The sequence below is a fragment of the Pelophylax lessonae genome, assembly GCF_965119305.1.
Source record: "Pelophylax lessonae genome assembly, chromosome: 6".
Taxonomy (NCBI): Eukaryota; Metazoa; Chordata; class Amphibia; order Anura; family Ranidae; genus Pelophylax; species Pelophylax lessonae.
Window position 1 is genome coordinate 16,884,694 of NC_138773.1, and position 18,394 is coordinate 16,903,087.

General features: G+C 43.6%; 1 protein-coding gene across 1 annotated transcript in view; it reads right to left on the reverse strand.

Moving 5' to 3' along the window:
- The window catches only part of LOC309558456 (uromodulin-like), a gene marked incomplete at its 3' end in the record, with an annotated part of 410,722 nt that overhangs the window by 307,989 nt on the left and 84,339 nt on the right, over positions 1 to 18,394 (reverse strand). Inside the window, exon 7 of the mRNA XM_082261528.1 lies at positions 15,612 to 15,773. Coding sequence (XP_082117654.1) covers positions 15,612 to 15,773 — 162 coding nt within the window. The remainder of the gene's footprint in view (positions 1 to 15,611; positions 15,774 to 18,394) is intronic.

An 18,394-nucleotide genomic window follows, 5' to 3' on the forward strand; every position in this document is an offset into this window, starting at 1 on the left:
GCAGTTTAGAATCTGAGCTCAAATGGGGCAGATTATAAAATTGACTTGGCTCCCAAAACCATTTAAAACGGGAGGAAGCACAAAAAGATTCCTAACAGAACATTAATACACAGCAAGTATAATATAGAAGATCAGCAAATAAAAATGTAATATTTAGTAAATAGCATGCTGCATATTACCAATGTTCCATGTAGATTAGAACTAAGCAGATTTCTCCAATGTGTCTAAAGATAAGTGAGAATCCTCAGGAAAACTTCAGGATACTTTTCTAGAATTGGTTCTGGAATTGGAATAGGTTATCTATCTTTGTGGATCATTCTAATAAAAGATTGTCTGTAAATGCCCACCATACCAGAATTGGGATCTTTTCCTAGGAATTAATAAGCTGAGAATGAAGATAATGTGTGACTTTAAAGGTCTGCGATTCTGGTGATATCTAGAATCCTAAGTTGTTATAAATCAAATGTGTTAAAGAATCTATTTCTGAAAGTTAAATTAAAAGTTTGGTCAAATGTACCCAACATAAAGTTACACTATGTTACCAAATGTATTGGGACGCCTGTCTTTACACACACATGAACTTTAATGGCATCCCAGTCTTAGTCTGTGGGGTTCAATATTGAGTCGGCCCACCCTTTGCAGCTATAACAGGTTCAACTCTTCTGGGAAGGCTGTCCACAAGGTTTAGGAGTGTGTCTATGGGAATGTTTGACCATTCTTCCAGAAGCACATTTGTGAGGTCAGGCAGTGATGTTAGATGAGAAGGCCTGGCTCGCACTCTTCTCTCTCGTTCATCCCAAAGGTGTTCTTTTGGGTTGAGGTCAAGACTCTGTGCAGGCCAGTTGAGTTTCTCCACCCCAAACTATCTCATCCATGTCTTTAAGGACCTTGCTTTGTGCACTGGTACGCATTCATGTTGTAACAGGAAGGGGCCATCTCCAAACTCCTCCCACAAAGTTAGGAGCATGAAATTGTCAAAATGTCTTTGTATGCTGATGCTTTAGGAGTTCACTTTACTGGAGCTAAGGGGCCAAACCCAACCCCTGAAAAACAACCCCACACCATAATCCCCCCCTCCACCAAATGATATGGACCAGTGCACAAAACTTGTTCCATAAAGACATTGATGAGCTAGTTTGGGGTGGAGGAACTTGACTGTCCTGCACGAGTCCTGACCGCAATAGAACACCTTTGGGATGGATTAAAGTGGAGACTGTGAGCCAGGCCTTCTCAATCAACGTCAATGTCTGAACTTACAAATACGCTTTTGAAACAATGCTCAAATATTCCCATAGACACAGCCCTCCCAGAAGAGTTGAAGCTGTTATAGCTGCAAAGGGTGGGCCAACTCTATATTGAACCCTACGGACTAAGACTTGGATGCCATTAAAGTTCATGTGCTTGTATAGTTAGGTGTCCCAATACTTTTGGTAATATAGTGTACATTCCACACTGGAGGCATGTCATCAATATTGGTGAAAATGTACTAAAGTGAAGTAAACCCATGACCTAGGTATGGAGACAAGATAGAATAATTCACTGTTCAAATTAATTGTTTTCCCCCCATCCTCCTTCTTTTACTTATTTCAGTGCTACACAGCACTACCAGACTGCAGACTCCACAACAAGACCAGCACCACATCAACTCATGGCATCCACCTTCTCCTGTACAATAGGCATTGTTGTCTAAGATTAATCTATAGATCGAACCCCCCTTCTAAATAATTATAATTCCTTATTTTAGATTCTTATAGAAAATGAGGAGTTGATGCTTCTTCAAAAAGTATACTAACATCTCTCCCAACCCCCCACTACCACCACCACCACCACAAGAATGAACACTTTATGTATAAAGAGAAAAATAGTCAAGAGGAAAATTTTCCTAAAGACATTAAATATTGCTGAAGATACTTACCTGTCCATCCATTAGAGGCACACAGCAGGACCAGAAGGAAGGAGAGGAACACTCGGCCTCCCATTATGGAATTCTACTTTCTCTATTGATCCTTCCCTACCATAAACTACCCCCAACACCCTCTGTTCACATATGTTAGAGGTCAGCTCTTCTGCCTCCTTTCTATAATGTTTCTCTACAAAGGAGAAAAACACAACACACCCTTTTGCACATGCCAAGGGACATTTCTAATTTACTTCCTTATAGTATTACTATTTATGGTCATACATAAGAAAGGTCATTAATTGTGCCTGAAGAAAAAAGGGATTATGAACATGTTTGTATAAATTATCAATTACATTTTGATCACATCTTCAGTATACGTATATAGTCATATGACGTGAACCCGGCTGAAGTGATTAGAGATGTTAGTTGATCGGCCTGTAGTGGCTCTGATTTTAGGCACAGTGCTGAGAATCCAGGGCAACTGAGCATGATTTTAAATAGTATAGGCACCAATTTTTAATGTTTTAAATAGCTACACCTGCAAAAGGGGCCAGCCTGAAGTGATGGTAGCGCCCTCCTACGTAGGTGTTAGATTGAATGTATACAACTTTTGGTTTCTCTGCTTAACAGGGAGACAGCCAAGCAAAGTTATGTGATTTCTGCTTAACAGAGGGCTGTGATTGTTTAGTGAGGTCTTCTCAGTGTGCTCTGGTGCTGCTCTTGCTGTCTTGATGTTTCACACTGATCCAATAGGTATGGAGTATATTGGACAGTGGGTGGAAACATAGAAGGGGAGAGCATGGATGTCTTTAAAGGCCTGGTGAATCAGAAGGGGATGTGCCCCACGGCATCCTGGGTATCTATATTTACTATATATCTGAGGAGAACGTGGGCTCATGCTCTAGTCTACCTCTAGAGAGAGGTCCAGGTGGGGAGGGGGCTGCTGCCTCTCCCCAGCACAGGCTGCCATGCGGCCTCAGGTAGTCAACCTGAGAGCCTGAAACACTGAAGTTGCAACCCATGGTCCTTATGAGAGCTGACTGAGGGAGGATGTCTGTGCATCCTGTCTGGTACTACTGAGGAAGGCGCTGTCATGTGTGCTTCAGGAGCCTTGTTAGTACAGACCCCCACAGGGGATCCCTGGGACTTGTGCTGTTAGATCCTTTTCTGGGTGCTAGGAGTCAGCTACTGGGTGCAAGCTAAAGGAGACACAGGCTAGTGTCTTGAAGAGGCAAAGTTCACTGAGTTCCTTCTGCTAAAAAGGGACTTGTCATCCCAGATAGGCGCTGTATTGTCCGCCAGATGATCTGCTATACAGTTCTATTGAGTGAGTTGTCCTCAACTGTGAATTGTTAATTTGGAGTATCCTACCTCCCTTCTCCTATCCAAGTTCTCAAAATAAAATACAAAACAAATCCCCTACACTGGTCATTGAAGATAACAAGCTGAAAAGTGTCTGCACCTGGCTGTGTTAAAAGGGGCTCCTGTGGGGGTACCGCTACAAGATCTATCAGGACTTAACTTTCTGACTAAAGTTCTACTTTAAACACTTTACCACCGGAGGATTTTCCTGCTTAACGTCCATTCCACTTTTTGCAACTTGGCACTGTGCGACTTTAACTGACAATTGCGCGGTCATGCAACGCCGTACCCAATCGGAATTTATGTCCTTTTTTTTCCCACAAACAGAGCTTTCTTTTGGTGTTATTTGATCACCTCTGCGCTTTTCATTTTTTGCGATATTAATAAAAAAAGAGCAAACATTTTGGAATTTTTTATTTTTTTTTTTAAATTGTCGCTCTTTTTTTCAAAAATTAAAAATCGCACAGGTGATCAAATACCACCAAAAAGAAAGCTCTATTTGTAGGTAAAAATAGGACATACATTTAATTTGGGTACAGCGTCGCACGACCGCGCAATTGTCCGTTAAAGTAACGCAGTGCCGAAACCAGTGCCAAGCCTGGTCTGGAATGGGGTAAAATCTTACGGTCTTAAAGCGATTAAAAATACGCTCATTAAAATTTTTTTTTGCCAAAGACATGTAGCTAAATACATTTTGGCCTAAATATATGACAAAAATTTAATATATTGGATATTTTTTAACTGTAAAAGTAGAAAATGTCAATTTTTTCACATTCTGATAAATAACATTCCCAAAAAAAAAAAATTAAAAATCAAATTTTTTTAAAATTTTAGGCCAATTCGTTTTCTGCTACATATTTTTGGTTAAAAAAAATCACAATAAGCGTATTTTGATTGGTTTGCACAAAAGTTATCGCATTTACTAACTACGGGAAATATTTATTATTTTTATTGTTTATTTTTTTGTTACTAGTAATGGCGGCGATCTGCGATTTTTTTTATTTTTTTTTTGCGGGACTGCAACATTGCGGCCGACAGATTGGACCCCTGACTGACATTTTTGACACTTTTGGGGGTACCGGTGACATTACTACAGTAATCAGTGCTATAAATATGCACTGTCACTGTAATAATGACATTGGCAGGGAAGGGGTTAACACTGTTGGTGATCAAGGGGTTAAATGTATGCCTCATGCTTACTGATGTGTGTGTGGGGGGGAGGGGATTGTGGGACACAGACACAGATCGCAGGTTCAGCTATGCTGAACCTTGCAATCTGTCACTGTCTGTCACAGAGGAGATCCGCCCGCTTTGTTTACACAAGCGGGCGGATTTCCTCACTCGATCCCCAACGATCGGGGAAGAGCGGCGGTGATCACCGCCTCTCCTCCCCTGGCCCGACTCCCGCTGTGTCTGAATATAGCGGGAGTGAGCCTCCGGCGGCGCACGAGCGCCGCAGAGAGAGGGGAGAGTCTGGTGACGTAGGTCTACGTCGCCAGTTGATAACGAGCCACAGTAGCAGCAGTGAGCCGTCAGCAAGTGGTTAAGCACATACAAATCTATAATGTTTTATAAAGAAAGACAACATTCTGAATTACGTTTTCTGTGTCAGTACTTACCTGTGCAATAGGCAGAGTGGGCAGAGTAGCAGGGTGGTGTACTCTGTAGCTTATACACATAAAACCCTTCTGGACACATTTTTACAAAAATATTATAAGATTGTTTACAGCAGCTATAATCCGAATTGGAACAAGCTGTACGATTAACAATGCCGTCACTGAGTGTAGGGTGGGAGCCGTTCATCCAGATGGGGTTACTAGTCCCACAGCTGTTTTCTGCTACACAGTACTCAGGCATCTGTTGGTCATATTCTCCTTTAAACCGATACCATCCAGACAGGTCAGCGTCACAATGATAGTTATTAATAATATATGTATTGTAAGTGCTGCGCCAGGGGTCGTTTAGCACGGTGTGGTTGGAGCAAGGGTCATTACAGGAATATGATCCAATGTACTTAATGCATTCTTCATTAGAGCCACACGGTGTTCCTTGTTGGCATTCATTGACCTCACAGTATCTTCCATCTCCATAATATCCATAGGGACAAGCACAGGTGTAATATCCATAATAATTTGTACATATAGCTACTGGATCACAGTCATTAAGAGAGCTGTCCGCACACTCATCAATGTCTACACAGCCAAGTTCAGTTATATATGTAAATCCAGTGTTACAATTACAGGTGTAAGATCCGATAGTGTTCACACAGTGGATGTTATTACTATAATAATAACAGTTGTGGGTGTTAGTGTACCGACATTCATCTATATCATTACACGATGTTCCATCTCCAGCAAACCCCTCTTTACATGTGCACTCCCCGTATCCTCCAAACTCCGAACAAGTGGCATTCAGGTGGCAGTCAGAGTCCAAACAATTTCCTAAAAAAGAAAAGAAAGAAACATAAGGTGGACTAATGTCTGGAAAATCATAATTTTATAGGTTTGGGGTCATAACATAAAAACAAGGGACGTGCACCTCAAAGGGCAGGATATAGACCGATGTAGATGACGTTTTCAGTAGGGGGATGAAGAGGTCAGCCCACCTTGGATCCCACTCATGCTTGCTGTTTATTTATGGGCACACTAATGTTTTGGTGCAAGTGAATTCATCAATTTTATATTATTTACATTCAATAAAGTGACTTATTTCGCTATGATGTGCCCTTCCCGTTTTGGCGCTTTTAAAGGGCATTACAGCTTATGTGAATTTTCCTATTGGAACACTGGAATGCGGTATCAGGAACATTTGTTAATTTTCTGTTGGGTGTTTTAAATCATAATTCTATAGCTTGGGTATCAAAACAGACTTTTTACAAAAAGGTACAATGGGAGGTTATGCCCCCTCCAAACGCACTAGGTTCTGTGTACCCCCCCCCTGCATTGTGAGGTTCTGAACCCCCCCCTGCATTGTGAGGTTCTGAAACCCCCCCCCCTGCATTGTGAGTTTCTGACCCCCCCCCGCATTGTGAGGTTCTGAACCCCCCCCCCCCGCATTGTGAGGTTCTGAACCCCCCCCTGCATTGTGAGGTTCTGAAACCCCCCCTGCATTGTGAGGTTCTGAAACCCCCCCCCCCTGCATTGTGAGGTTCTGAACCCCCCCCTGCATTGTGAGGTTCTGAACCCCCCCCCCCTGCATTGTGAGGTTCTGACCCCCCCCCCCCCTGCATTGTGGGGTTCTGAAAACATTATATTCCCTCTGAATGTGACAAAGGTGTCTAACCACAGATCTGGTGTGTTGAGTCTCTCTGGGGTTTCCAATATCCTTAGCTGAAGATGTGGTATCACAGCACCAGATAAGAAGAGTAATAGGTTGACCCAGGGTCAGGATGGGGTTCACTAAAGGAGCACAGAGGGGTCAGGTCCATCATTGTTTTGAGAATCCATTAAGGCAAATTTAAGAAAGAGTTATTATTCCTAGGCAGCTTATTTTATGAATCCACCCCCCCCCCCCTCTTGCTACTCTAAAATAGTACTGACCCCTGAGCACTTCATAAATGTGGACAACAGGTTTTCTGTGTCTTTAAATAGTTAATTTGGATTAAAGTGGTTGTAAAGGCTAAAGTTTTTTTTTTTTTTTTTTTTTTTTACCTTCCTGAATTTTATGCAAGAAGGTAAAAAAAAATTCTATGTGCTGCTTCCCCCCCCCCCCCTCCCCCAGTATTTACCTGAGCCCCCTCTCGATCCAGCGATGTGCACGGTCTACTGTCTCTGTCCTCATTGGGTGAAATACAGGAGCAGGTAGCCATTGGCTCCCACTGATGTCAATCACAGACAGTGAGCCAATTAGGAGAGAGTGGGGGTGGGGCAGAGCTACGGCTTTGTGTGTCTTATTTATACATAAAATGAGGCTCAGGAGTAAGCACGCACCAGCGCCCCCATAGCAAGTGGCTTGCAACTGGGGGGGCACTGATAGAGGGGGAGGAGCCATGGTGGGGGACCCTAGAAGAAGAGAATCGGGGATGCTCTGTGTAAAACCATTACACAGAGCTTACCTGTAATACTTACATGTATTAAATGTTTGTTATTTAACCACTTCCCCCAAAAGGACGTACCCGTACATCCTTGGTTTTCAGTGGTAATTCTGGGATGGTTGGTGCACCAACAGGCATCACCCTGGTATCATTGTTTGCAGCCGGCACTTCTCTTTTCTTTTTGCAGAAGTGATCCGAGGGGCTAATTAGCCACTCAATCACTTCCGCGGGTGGTGGAAGGGGATCCAAACTCCCTCCTGCCGCTGCCTCTCCGGGGCTCTCCGGTCCCATTGCAAAGGTGAGGAGCGATGCAGCCAACGACAATGACTGCCCTTTACAGAGAGAGAGGAACTGGTGTTGTTCCCTTCTCTCTGTAACCTTGGAACCTGGGAGCGACGAGTATACATCACTTCCTTTGTTTAGCTGGCCACCAGCGGCCAGAGAAGAAGCCGATCAAACCAATTCCAATCTGATCGGCTGCATGGGGGGGGGGGGGGGGGCAAGAGGAGAGATTTGGGGTCTAATAGACCCCAAATCTCTCCATAAAGAGGACCTGTCACAGCCCATACTGTCACAAGTGATGTTGTTCATCCCTTGTGATAGCAATAAAGTTAGTACAACAAAAGTGTAAAAAAAAAATAGAGCAATAATTCCAGCGCCAGACCTTCTTTGCAGCTCTAAACTGGTAACCTGTAAAGGCGTTTATAGCGTCCCCCATTGAGAATTTTAAGATTCGTAGTTTGCCGCCATTCTATGGGCAGAAGCAATTTTAAATTGTGACATGTTAGGTATCTATTTATTCGACGTAACATCATCTTTCACATTATACAAAACAATTGGGCTAACTTTACTTTTTTTTTTTTTATTATTTCGTGTTTTTTTTCCAAAAAAAATTGTGTTTTTGAATTGGAACACCCACCATTTCATTCTATAGGGTCTCTGCTAAAAACAAAATATATAATATTTGGGGGTTGTAAGTAATGATTTTAGCAAAAAAAAAAGTAGATTTTTACATGTAGAAGCAAAGTGTCAGAATAGGGTTGGGAAGGAGGTGGTTAAAAAAAGAAAAAGCAAACCTTTAATATTACTTTAACCACTTTACCGCTGAGTACCGTAGTACTACTGCGGCAAAGTGCGGCAAAGTGGCTCGTTATCGTCTGACGACGTAGACCTACGTCGCCAGACTCCTCCCCCTGTAGGCGGCGCGCTCCCGCTGTATTCAGCAGGAGTCGGGCCAGGGGAGGAGCAGCGGTGATCGCCGCTGCTCTGCCCCGATCGTCGGGGAATCCAGTGTGGAGATCCGCCCGCTGTGTGTAAACAGAGCGGGCGGATCTCCTAAGTGACAGGGAGTGACAGATTGCAGGGTTCAGCATAGCTCAACCTGCGATCTGTCACTGTGTCACTCAGTCACCTCCCCCCACACACGTCAGTAAGCACCAGGCATACATTAACCCCTCCCTCTCCAATAAAAATTAACCCCTTCCCTGCCAGTGTCATTTTTACAGTAACAGTGCATATTTATAGCACTGATTACTGCAGTAACGTCACTGGTACCCCCAAAAGTGTCAAAAATGTCAGTCAAGGGTCCGATTTGTCCGCTGCAATGTCGCAGTCCCGCAAACAAAATCGCAGATCGCTGCCATTACTCGTTAAAAAAAAAAACACCAAAAACGACAGAAATCTTTCCCTTTGTTAGTAAACGCAATAACTTTTGCGCAAACCAATCAAAATACGCTTTTTGCGATTTTTTTTACCAAACATAGGTAGCAGAAAATAAATTGGCCAAAAATTTAAAAAAAAATTGGTTTTTACATCTTTTTTGGGGGGGGGGAATTTCATATAAAAAAAATGTGAAAAATATTGTTATTTTTTCAAAATAAACGCTCTTTTTTTGTTTATAGCGCAAAAAGTAAAAATCGCACAGGTGATCAAATACCACCAAAAGAAAGCTCTGTTTGTGGGAAAAAAAGGACGTCAATTTCGTTTGGGTACGGCGTTGCATGACCACGCAATTGTCAGTTAAATTCGCACAGCGTCGAATCGCAAAAAGTGGCCCAGACGTAAGACAGCAAAATGCTCCGGTGGTAAAGTGGTTAACCACTTGCCGTCCGCCCACCGCAGATATACTGTGACAGGCTGGCTTGGCTTCACGAACCTCCGGGCCTGTACAGCGGTTCGTATTAGCGCCCCTGGGGGCGCGCGCGCGCCGCCAGAGGCATGCCCCTGCCCCCATTAGAAAGTGAGAAAGCCGATCCATGGGGTCGGCGGCCGGGATTGACCCCGGGCACCCGCGAACGCTCCCCGTGAAGACAGAACGGAAGTCTGCTGTGATCCTCCTATTTAGGATCACAGGTCTCTGTGTTGATTCCAGAAGTCTCTCCCTCATACAGTTAGAATCACTCCCCTAGGCTCACACTTAACACTTTGATCACCTCTGGGTTAACCCCTTCCCTGCAAGCGTCATTATTACAGCAACAGTTCATATTTTTAGCACGGACTGTGTCCGAACTGTCTGTCACAATGTTGCAGTCCCGCTAAAAATCGCAGACCTCCGCCATTACTAGTAAAAATAAAATAAATATTTAAAAATGACATAAATCTTTCCCCTAGTTTGTAGATGCGATAATTTTTGCACAAACCAATCAATATACACTTATTGGGACTTTTTTTTTTTTTAACCAAAAATATGTAGCAGAATACAAAATGTCCTAAACAGATGAAAAAAATTGAAATTTTAATTTTTTTTATTTTTTTTTTTGGGGGGGGGGGGATGTTTTATAGCAGAAAGTGAAAAATATATGTTTTTTTATATAGAATTGTCACTCTTTTTTTGTTTATAGTGCAAAAAAAAAAAAATTACACAGGTGAACAAATACCACCAAAGCTCTATTTGTGGGTAAAAAAGGACATCAATTTTATTTGGGTACAGCGTCGCACGACCGGGCAATTGTCCGTTAAAGTAACGCAGTGCCAAATCACAAAAAAATGGCCTGGTCATTAAGGGGGCAAATCCTTCCAGTCCAGAAGTGGTTAAGCTGGCCAAACAAACTATTCTCTTGACCTCCAGATGTGCCTACTGGGAGCGCTGTACACACTCAGCTACATACAATATACAGCACCATGTTCTACCGGTGGTATGGGGTCTTCCTGTCCCATTCCTGGAGCTCAGACACCTGTTTTTAGCATTGCCCCTCAAGAAATGTATCTGAGATAAGCAATCAGGGCGTACATGCAAAACCTATACAGTATCAACAAGATTGATGTGATTTTGTAGAAAACAATCTAAAGCAAAAGCAGAAGCTTGGTTCTATATAGATCTGGGGTGATGACCATGCTGGTGATGACTATGCTGGTGATGACCATGCTGGTGATGACCATGCTTCATCTACAGACCCCTGATCTCTACACAAAACAGGAAAATCATGAAACTGTAATATACTGTATACAGGTAAAGAAATCACAATAGTTATGAGTCAGGCTTACCTAATTTGTCCAACCCTGCGAAAAAAATATAAAAATAAGAACATTAGATTTTATTTCTCGGGATGTATCTCTTGCAATCAGCAAATTGTCATTTCATATGAGGTTACCGCCCAGGTGGACCTTGTTAAAGACTGGACGTGAAATGTTACAATCCAATAGGAAACAGAGTTTTACACTCTCATACAGTGTACACAATCCCTCCCCTCTGGCTGATTACAGTAGCATATACAGATGAAAGTGTATACAGGGACTAAACTAATTACCTAGCCATCTGGACAGAGCAATGTGAGGTTATTAACATTTAACAATGGAACAGACAGATAAACTTTATCACAATACGCATTCCCTCCCAATACACAAACAATAGGGAAGTCTGTGAATGACAGTCTTTGTGTCTCTCTCACAGCCAAGCATGGAATACACTGTGTAAGGTGGTATTAAATCTTCATATTTCTATATGAGGATTTTGCTGACAAATATTGAAGCAATCCAAACCATTACTTATCTGTCTGTCACTCATAGTGACGGTTAGTACCGTCACATGGTTGTACTGGGGTGATGTGTGCAACTTCACCTGTCACTGCCTATTATTGTCACAAGGGATGTTTACATTCCTTGTGACAACAATAAAAGTGATCAGAATGTTTTTTTTTTTAAAAAGGGACAGTGTAATAAAAAAAAAAAGAACAAAATGGAGCGCCAAATAAAATGCATACGTAAGTCGCGCCCGCAACTGTACACGGTGTTTAAATCACACATGTGAGGTATCACCGCGATCGTTAGAGCGAGAGCAATGAGCAAGACCTCCTCTGTAATTCGAATGCACGTGGGAGCCGCTGTTTACGGCACAGGACTCTGAAAGAACAGTCCGGGTGGCTGTTCCTTCAGAGCACATGCGCGGGTGATGTCATCGGCGCAGTATACAGTAAATATCTCCTAAGCGGTGCACGTTTAGGAGATATTTGCAGTACCTATAGGTAAGCCTTATTATATGCCTACCTATATATACAAGTCAGAAATGGGAGTTTACTCCCACTTTAAGACATACAGTAGATACATAAGTAGCTTGAGTACCTCATTCAACTCTCACTGTTGTTGTAAATAACTCATGACTTAGAAGGGTAGAGATCACTTCCAGTTCCCAAAACGAGGCTTGGATCGCACAGCGTTCCGGACGCTCGGATTCACTGCCTGCTTGAGAATTTTCGTTTGTGAGTACCTTTTACCCTGTCTATTGAAATAAAAAGCTGTATCTACAGTATTACGCTATGTGCCTTTCTACTTTTTGATCACTTGTCCCATACCACCACGGACCCCCGGAGTGGATATTCCCGGACCCCAATAGACTGCAGGTAACAGGGAGCCGTGAAGTGGCCCTGCAGCTTTCACATGCGTTTGCAAATGTGTGCTAACTAAACCCCTGTATTGACGCAAACTGTTAGACAGGTTAATTTGGTTGGTAAGCAGACTGGTTGGCAAATTGAACTGGGAATTTTATCTTTGTTTGCTTCATGTGCGTTGCCCTTCCATGTGTTCTTTGCTATGAAGGCAAGTTATAGGTGGGGGCAGAGGCCATTTTCTTTGTCCCTATAATATATAGCCCAGACCCTTCACCCTTGGACCACCAGGGATCCTCCCAGACATCCCTTCCTGGACCTGGAGAAGGAGTGAGGACCTACCACCCATACATCAATATATACCCGCCTTGTACCCCTGTGTGGGGTGGGTATCTCTGGTGAGTGTGCAGTATATCGTAGGGGTCACCGGGCACCTCACCACCCACCACGGGGTTATTTAGTATTGTGTAAATTATACACGAAGAATCCCATAATCACTTTTCTAGGATTGTCACCCATCACCCATCACTGCCTTATTGGAAACAGACTATTACTGATCTACTATCAATCTATCACCAATTTGTCCTGTTGTTGGAATTTGGACATATCACTTTGGTTCGTCACGCACGTGTCACTTTACAGGCACTATATAGCCCCCATTTTTTTCCCTCATTTTTTTCTCTTCACATATTAACCACATATATTCTTATCGTTTGTATATTTTATGAGGAGGATTTGTTATCATCCAGTTTATATATTATTTAGCATATGTCCCTTTAAATTGGGGCTGTCACTTGCATCACTTTATGCACTGCTGCACTTATATTTATTTGTGTTTATTCATTGACAATATCACCTTTTATATCATCTGTATAGTGTATGTATACTGTTAGACATATATTGCTATTTTATTCCCACATCACCATTTTTACTAATATAGCACATGTCACCTTAATGGTGACTTATATGCACATGTCACTTTGATTCACTGTTCATTATACCAATTTTATATTCCACATTTTAAATATTGGTTTTATTTTATTTATTACCATTTTTCACCACATGTTGATAGTATTTCCACACTTGGCACTCTATTATCTCTTCTAGCAAACAGAGAGCGCCACCCCCTACTCCCCCTTTCTCAACTCATGACTTAGGCCCGTTTCACATGTGTGCGACTTGTCCTGCGACTTGGGACTGCAAAGTCACATGACAAGTCGTGCACCTTGATTTCCAATGAGTGCCGTTCAAATCTGTGGGACAAGTCGCAGCGACTTCAAAGTAGCCCCTGCACTATTTTGGTCTGACTTTGATGCGTTTTGAGGTCCAGAGATTTAAGGATTACACAGGCATTGCTTCAAGCCCAGTCAAAATTGGGGCTTTTAGGTTGCGCAAATGTGAAAGGGGCCTTAAGGCCCGTACACACGTACCGATTGTCGGCTGAAACTGTTCGGCCGAACGATCGGCCGATTTTCGGCTTGTTAGTATGATGCTTCCGACAGCCAACAGCGCACTTTCGGCCGAACAGAATCTGTCGTGCAAGCATTAAAATTTTTGTATGCCGACACCAGAACGGCCGATTGTTCGCCAGTCAGTACAGAATTCGGCCGACAGACAGCAGATTTGCAAGACTGGGCATGCTCAGAAAAGAAAAAAGACAAGGAAAGTTAACCATCACATGACATCACTTCTGCAGTCAGCTGTTGTTGGCCGAAAAAATTTGTGTGCAGTCTTTTGCAGTTTTCAACAGACACGACAGCCCTGGACAAAAGACGGCCGATCGTTCGGCCGACGATCGGTACGTGTGTACGGGGCTTTAGTCTCCACGCTGCTCACCAAACCTTCCCTACAATTAGCAATGATCTCTCCCTTCACTGCTTTCTCATTTTGCTACAATGAAGAGAAATGAATGCTGGGAGGGGGCTCCTTTTCATATCAGAGGCAATGGAACATTTTCCACTATCAGGGATCTTTCACACGAGCAGCTGGGGATGGTAAAAAAAAAAAAGGCTGCTTTGCTGTGATTTTGCCACCCACCTGAATTGTTACATTACACTGCACACACACCAAGGCTGCAATGCTTTGCTTCACAAATTTGGCATTTTAACCTCTTGCCGACCGCCCACAGTAGTATTACTGCGGCGCAAAACCACGTAGTACTACATGACTTGGTGCACGAGGTGTCGGCGGCGCGGTTTTGACACAGCGAGAGGCGGGCCGTGGGAGGAGCAGTGGCAATTGCCGTCAGCCTCCCACAATCGTTAGAGAAACTGACAGAAGACCCGCCTGCTTATGTAAACAAAGCAGGCGGATCTTCTGTCACACAGGCAGGGAGAGATCAGGAGTTTCAGCAAAGCTACAACCCCAATCTCTCTGTGCCTGTCACCGAAACCCTTCCCCCCCACACAGTGAGTAAGCATATTTAGGCATACATTAACCCCTTGATCACCCCCAGTGTTAACCCCTTCCCTGCCAGTGTCATTAGTACAGTGGCAGTGCATATTATTTAGCACTGATTACTGTAGTAATGTCACTGGTCTCCAAAAAGTTTCAAAAATGTCAGTTAGGGGTCCAATCTGTCTGCCACAATGTCGCAGTCCCGCAAAAAAAATGCTGACCACCGCCATTACTAATAAAAAAATGTAATAAATAAAAAGTCCAAAAATCTATCCCGTAGTTTGTAAACGTTATAACTTTTGTGCAAACCAATTAAAATACACTTTCTGGGATATTTTTTTTACCAAAAATATGTAGCAGAATGCAAATTGGCCTAAACTGATAAAAAAATGTAATTTTAAAAAATTTTGTATTGGGAATGTTATATAGCAGAAAGTAAAAAATATGGCGTTTTTTTTCAAAATTGTCGCTATTTTTGTTTATAGCGCAAAATCTAAAAAAGGCAGAGATGATCAAATACCACCAAAAGAAATCTCTATTTTTGGAAAAAAAAAAAGGACATCAATTTTATTTGGGTACAGCGTCGCACGACCGCACAATTTTTCATTAAAGTAACGCAGTGGCGAATCGCCAAAAATGGCCTGGTCATTAAGGGGGGTAAAACCTTCCGGAGCTGAATTAAGTGGTTGATTCAGCTGCAGAGTATGACAGGCAGCACCGCCTGTCAAACTCACCAATTGAGATCAATGCAGCCAAACTGAAACCATGAGCCAGTTGTGGCACAGTCCTGAAATGTAAAATTGTATTTCGGCAATTAAGAAAAAAATGTAAAAAGAAAAAAAAAAACACAGGCATCAAGAGGTGAGAGTAGCTCTACTTGAATGTCTGTCAGCCGCTGCTATACTTCCCTCTGAAAAGCGATCCACTGTGGATAGATATTCAGATGGCAATGGGCATTAAGGTAAGTCTGAAAGAAGCCTCGCTGGTCCTATGAAGGGCACTGGGTTCCCAGAAGTCAGGTTTGGCCATCTAAATTCATGTCCAAGAAGGACCTGTCAGAATAAGAATTATACATATACACTGAGAAGATGTAACTTACCAGTAAATCCCAATATTTGAATAGAAACTGATGAATATCCTTGAGCATTTAGAATCCAGCATCCCGCGGCTGGACTTTTTATCAAATGGGAATTTAGAATATCATAATTATAGTCGTAGTAATGATTATAATAAAGTTTTTTTTCAAATGCAAATGTGTTTCCTAAATTGAAAAAAAGGCAGATAAATACAATTGTTAATAAATTAATATGTTGAGCAAAAGGCTAAGAAACGCATTTTCTTTAATCAAACATTTATAAGTGAAATATTCTAACAACAAAACTCATTCAAGGGGGAAATTCTCCTGATTAAAAAATGTTGGACACCAGCTTTGAGAGTAAGAATATGCCTTGAATCCCTTTTTTCTTTTTCTTAATCTATAGATATGATTATTATTCAGCTGTTAGTGTAAAAGAGAACTCCATCTATATTGATTGCTTATATACCTTACAAATGTCTAGCTAGGGCAGGACTGGATCTAGCTTGTCTGATGTGGGGGATGCAGTAAAAAATTTCAGGGGGCAGAGAATGGGAGGTCAGCAGGGCAGTGTACAGGGGGTCAGCAGAGCTGAGGACAGGGGTCAGCAGGGTGTAGGAAAGGGGTCAGCAGGGTGGAGGACAGGGGTCACTGCTAGCAGGGCAGAGGACAGGGGTCACTGCTAGCAGGGCAGAAGACAGGGGTCACTGCTGGCAGGGCAGAAGACAGGGGTCACTGCTGGCAGGGCAGAAGACAGGAGTAATTTCTGGCAGGGCGGAAGACAGGGGTCGCTGCTGGCAGGGCAGAAGAGAGAGGTCATTGCTGGCAGAGCAGAAGACAGGAGTAATTTCTGGCAGGGCAGAAGACAGGGGTCGCTGCTGGCAGGGCAGAAGAGAGAGGTCATTGCTGGCAGAGCAGAAGACAGGAGTAATTTCTGGCAGGGCGGAAGACAGGGGTCGCTGCTGGCAGGGCAGAAGACAGGGGTCACTGCTGGCAGGGCAGAAGACAAGGTGTCACTGCTGGCAGGGCAGAAGACAGGGGTAATTTCGGGCAGGGCAGAAGACCGGGGTAATTTCTGGCAGGGCAGAAGACAGGGGTCACTGCTGGCAGAGCAGAAGGCAAAGCACAGGAGTCACTTTTGGCAGGGCAGTGGACTGAGGTCACTGCTGATAGGCCATAGTGTCAGGGGAGGGAAGTATTATGCCAGATTAGGGCAGCATAGTGTCAGGCGAGGGCAGTATAGTGTCAGGTGAGGGCAGTGTAGCCAGTAGCTGGCTAATATTGCGTGTATTATCAGGAGACGCTCTGCAGCATTGCTATTGTAAGGCTGTTCTTTCCTAGTGCTCAGCCGGGACTCTATTACATCCTGAAGACAGACTGACTGAGATTTAATAGTGAAGCAAAGCATCTTGGGACATAAATTGTCAAGGGAGCCAAGATTTACATTCGGCTGGACTGGTATGGACTAAAAATCCCAGCCAGCTGGAGGGTGGAACTGGATGCTGGGAGAAGTAATATAAAGCCTGTGTGGGGGCAGGGTCGCTCTCTTGGGACCAGAGCCTGGATCTGCAAGCAGTGACTCTGTGTTAGACTGTGTTGCGAGTTGTGGTCTGCACTACAGGAGAGAGAGTCATCGTGAGCCGGTGCCGGAACATCCACCGCCAGCCACTTCTGACCGCTCAGCAGCAGCCTGGAGGCCGCTCTCAACACATCCATGCCAGATCCAGACGGTCTGCGGTGTGGTGCGATGCAGGGTTGATCTCTATCCCCTGAGCCAGACTCTACAGAGGCCTATTGCAGAGCCCTCATGCCACTCTTCAATACCAATTGTCTTGTTCTTTTGCTTAATCCTGTAAGACTTCGTGCTACACATACTCTTTACTTAGCAGCAACAGTGTTCCTCCTGTTTCAGGATACCGCAATCATACTTTACACCACTCTGCTTGCCAGGACACCACCAGCCTTCTTTTCTTCACTCTGCTTACCAGGACATCTCAAGTACATCACTAGTACTATGTGATTATGTTCACGAGGTTTCGGCGGCAGGCGCGCGCCGCCGGAGCCGCGCTCCCGCTGTGCTTAGACACAGCAGGAGGCGGGCTGCGGGAGAAGCGGCGGCAATCACCGCCTTCCTCCCGCGATCGTCAGATAAACTGACAGAAGACCCGCCTGCTTACAGTATGTAAACAAAGCAGGCGGATCTTCTGTCAGACAGGCAGAGAGAGATCAGGAGTTTCAGCTAAGCTACAACCCCGATCTCTCTGTGCCTGTCACAGAACCCTTCCCCCACACATTTAGTAATCACATTTAGGAACACATTAACCCCTATAATCACCCCCAGTGTTAACCCTTTCCCTGCCAGTGTCATTTATACAGTGACAGTGCATATTTTTAGCACTTAATGTCACCGGTCCCCGCAGATTCTGGTTTGTGTTTCTACAACTATTCAGTTGAGATCAGCCCATGAAATCCTATTTTAAAAAAGTAATTTGCTTTTAAAATATTATATCTGATTCAGCAGGTCTGATCAGTTATGTATTTGCAATTAGCCATAATTTTTATATGTGCTTATAGAAGGTGATCACCACCAGTTGATTCCTGTAGCTTGCATTTAGAGTTCTGGCGTCTTTATTGTTGTTTATTTGGCTGTCCCCGGGGCAACGGAGTATCACTACCTGTGTGAGGTGTCCACTTCCTGTGTGAGGTGTTCACTTCCTGTGTGAGGTGTTCACTTCCTGTGTGAGGTGTTCACTTCCTGTGAACTTCCGGGTCTGATTGCTATGAGTGACTATATGTAGCCCTATCCT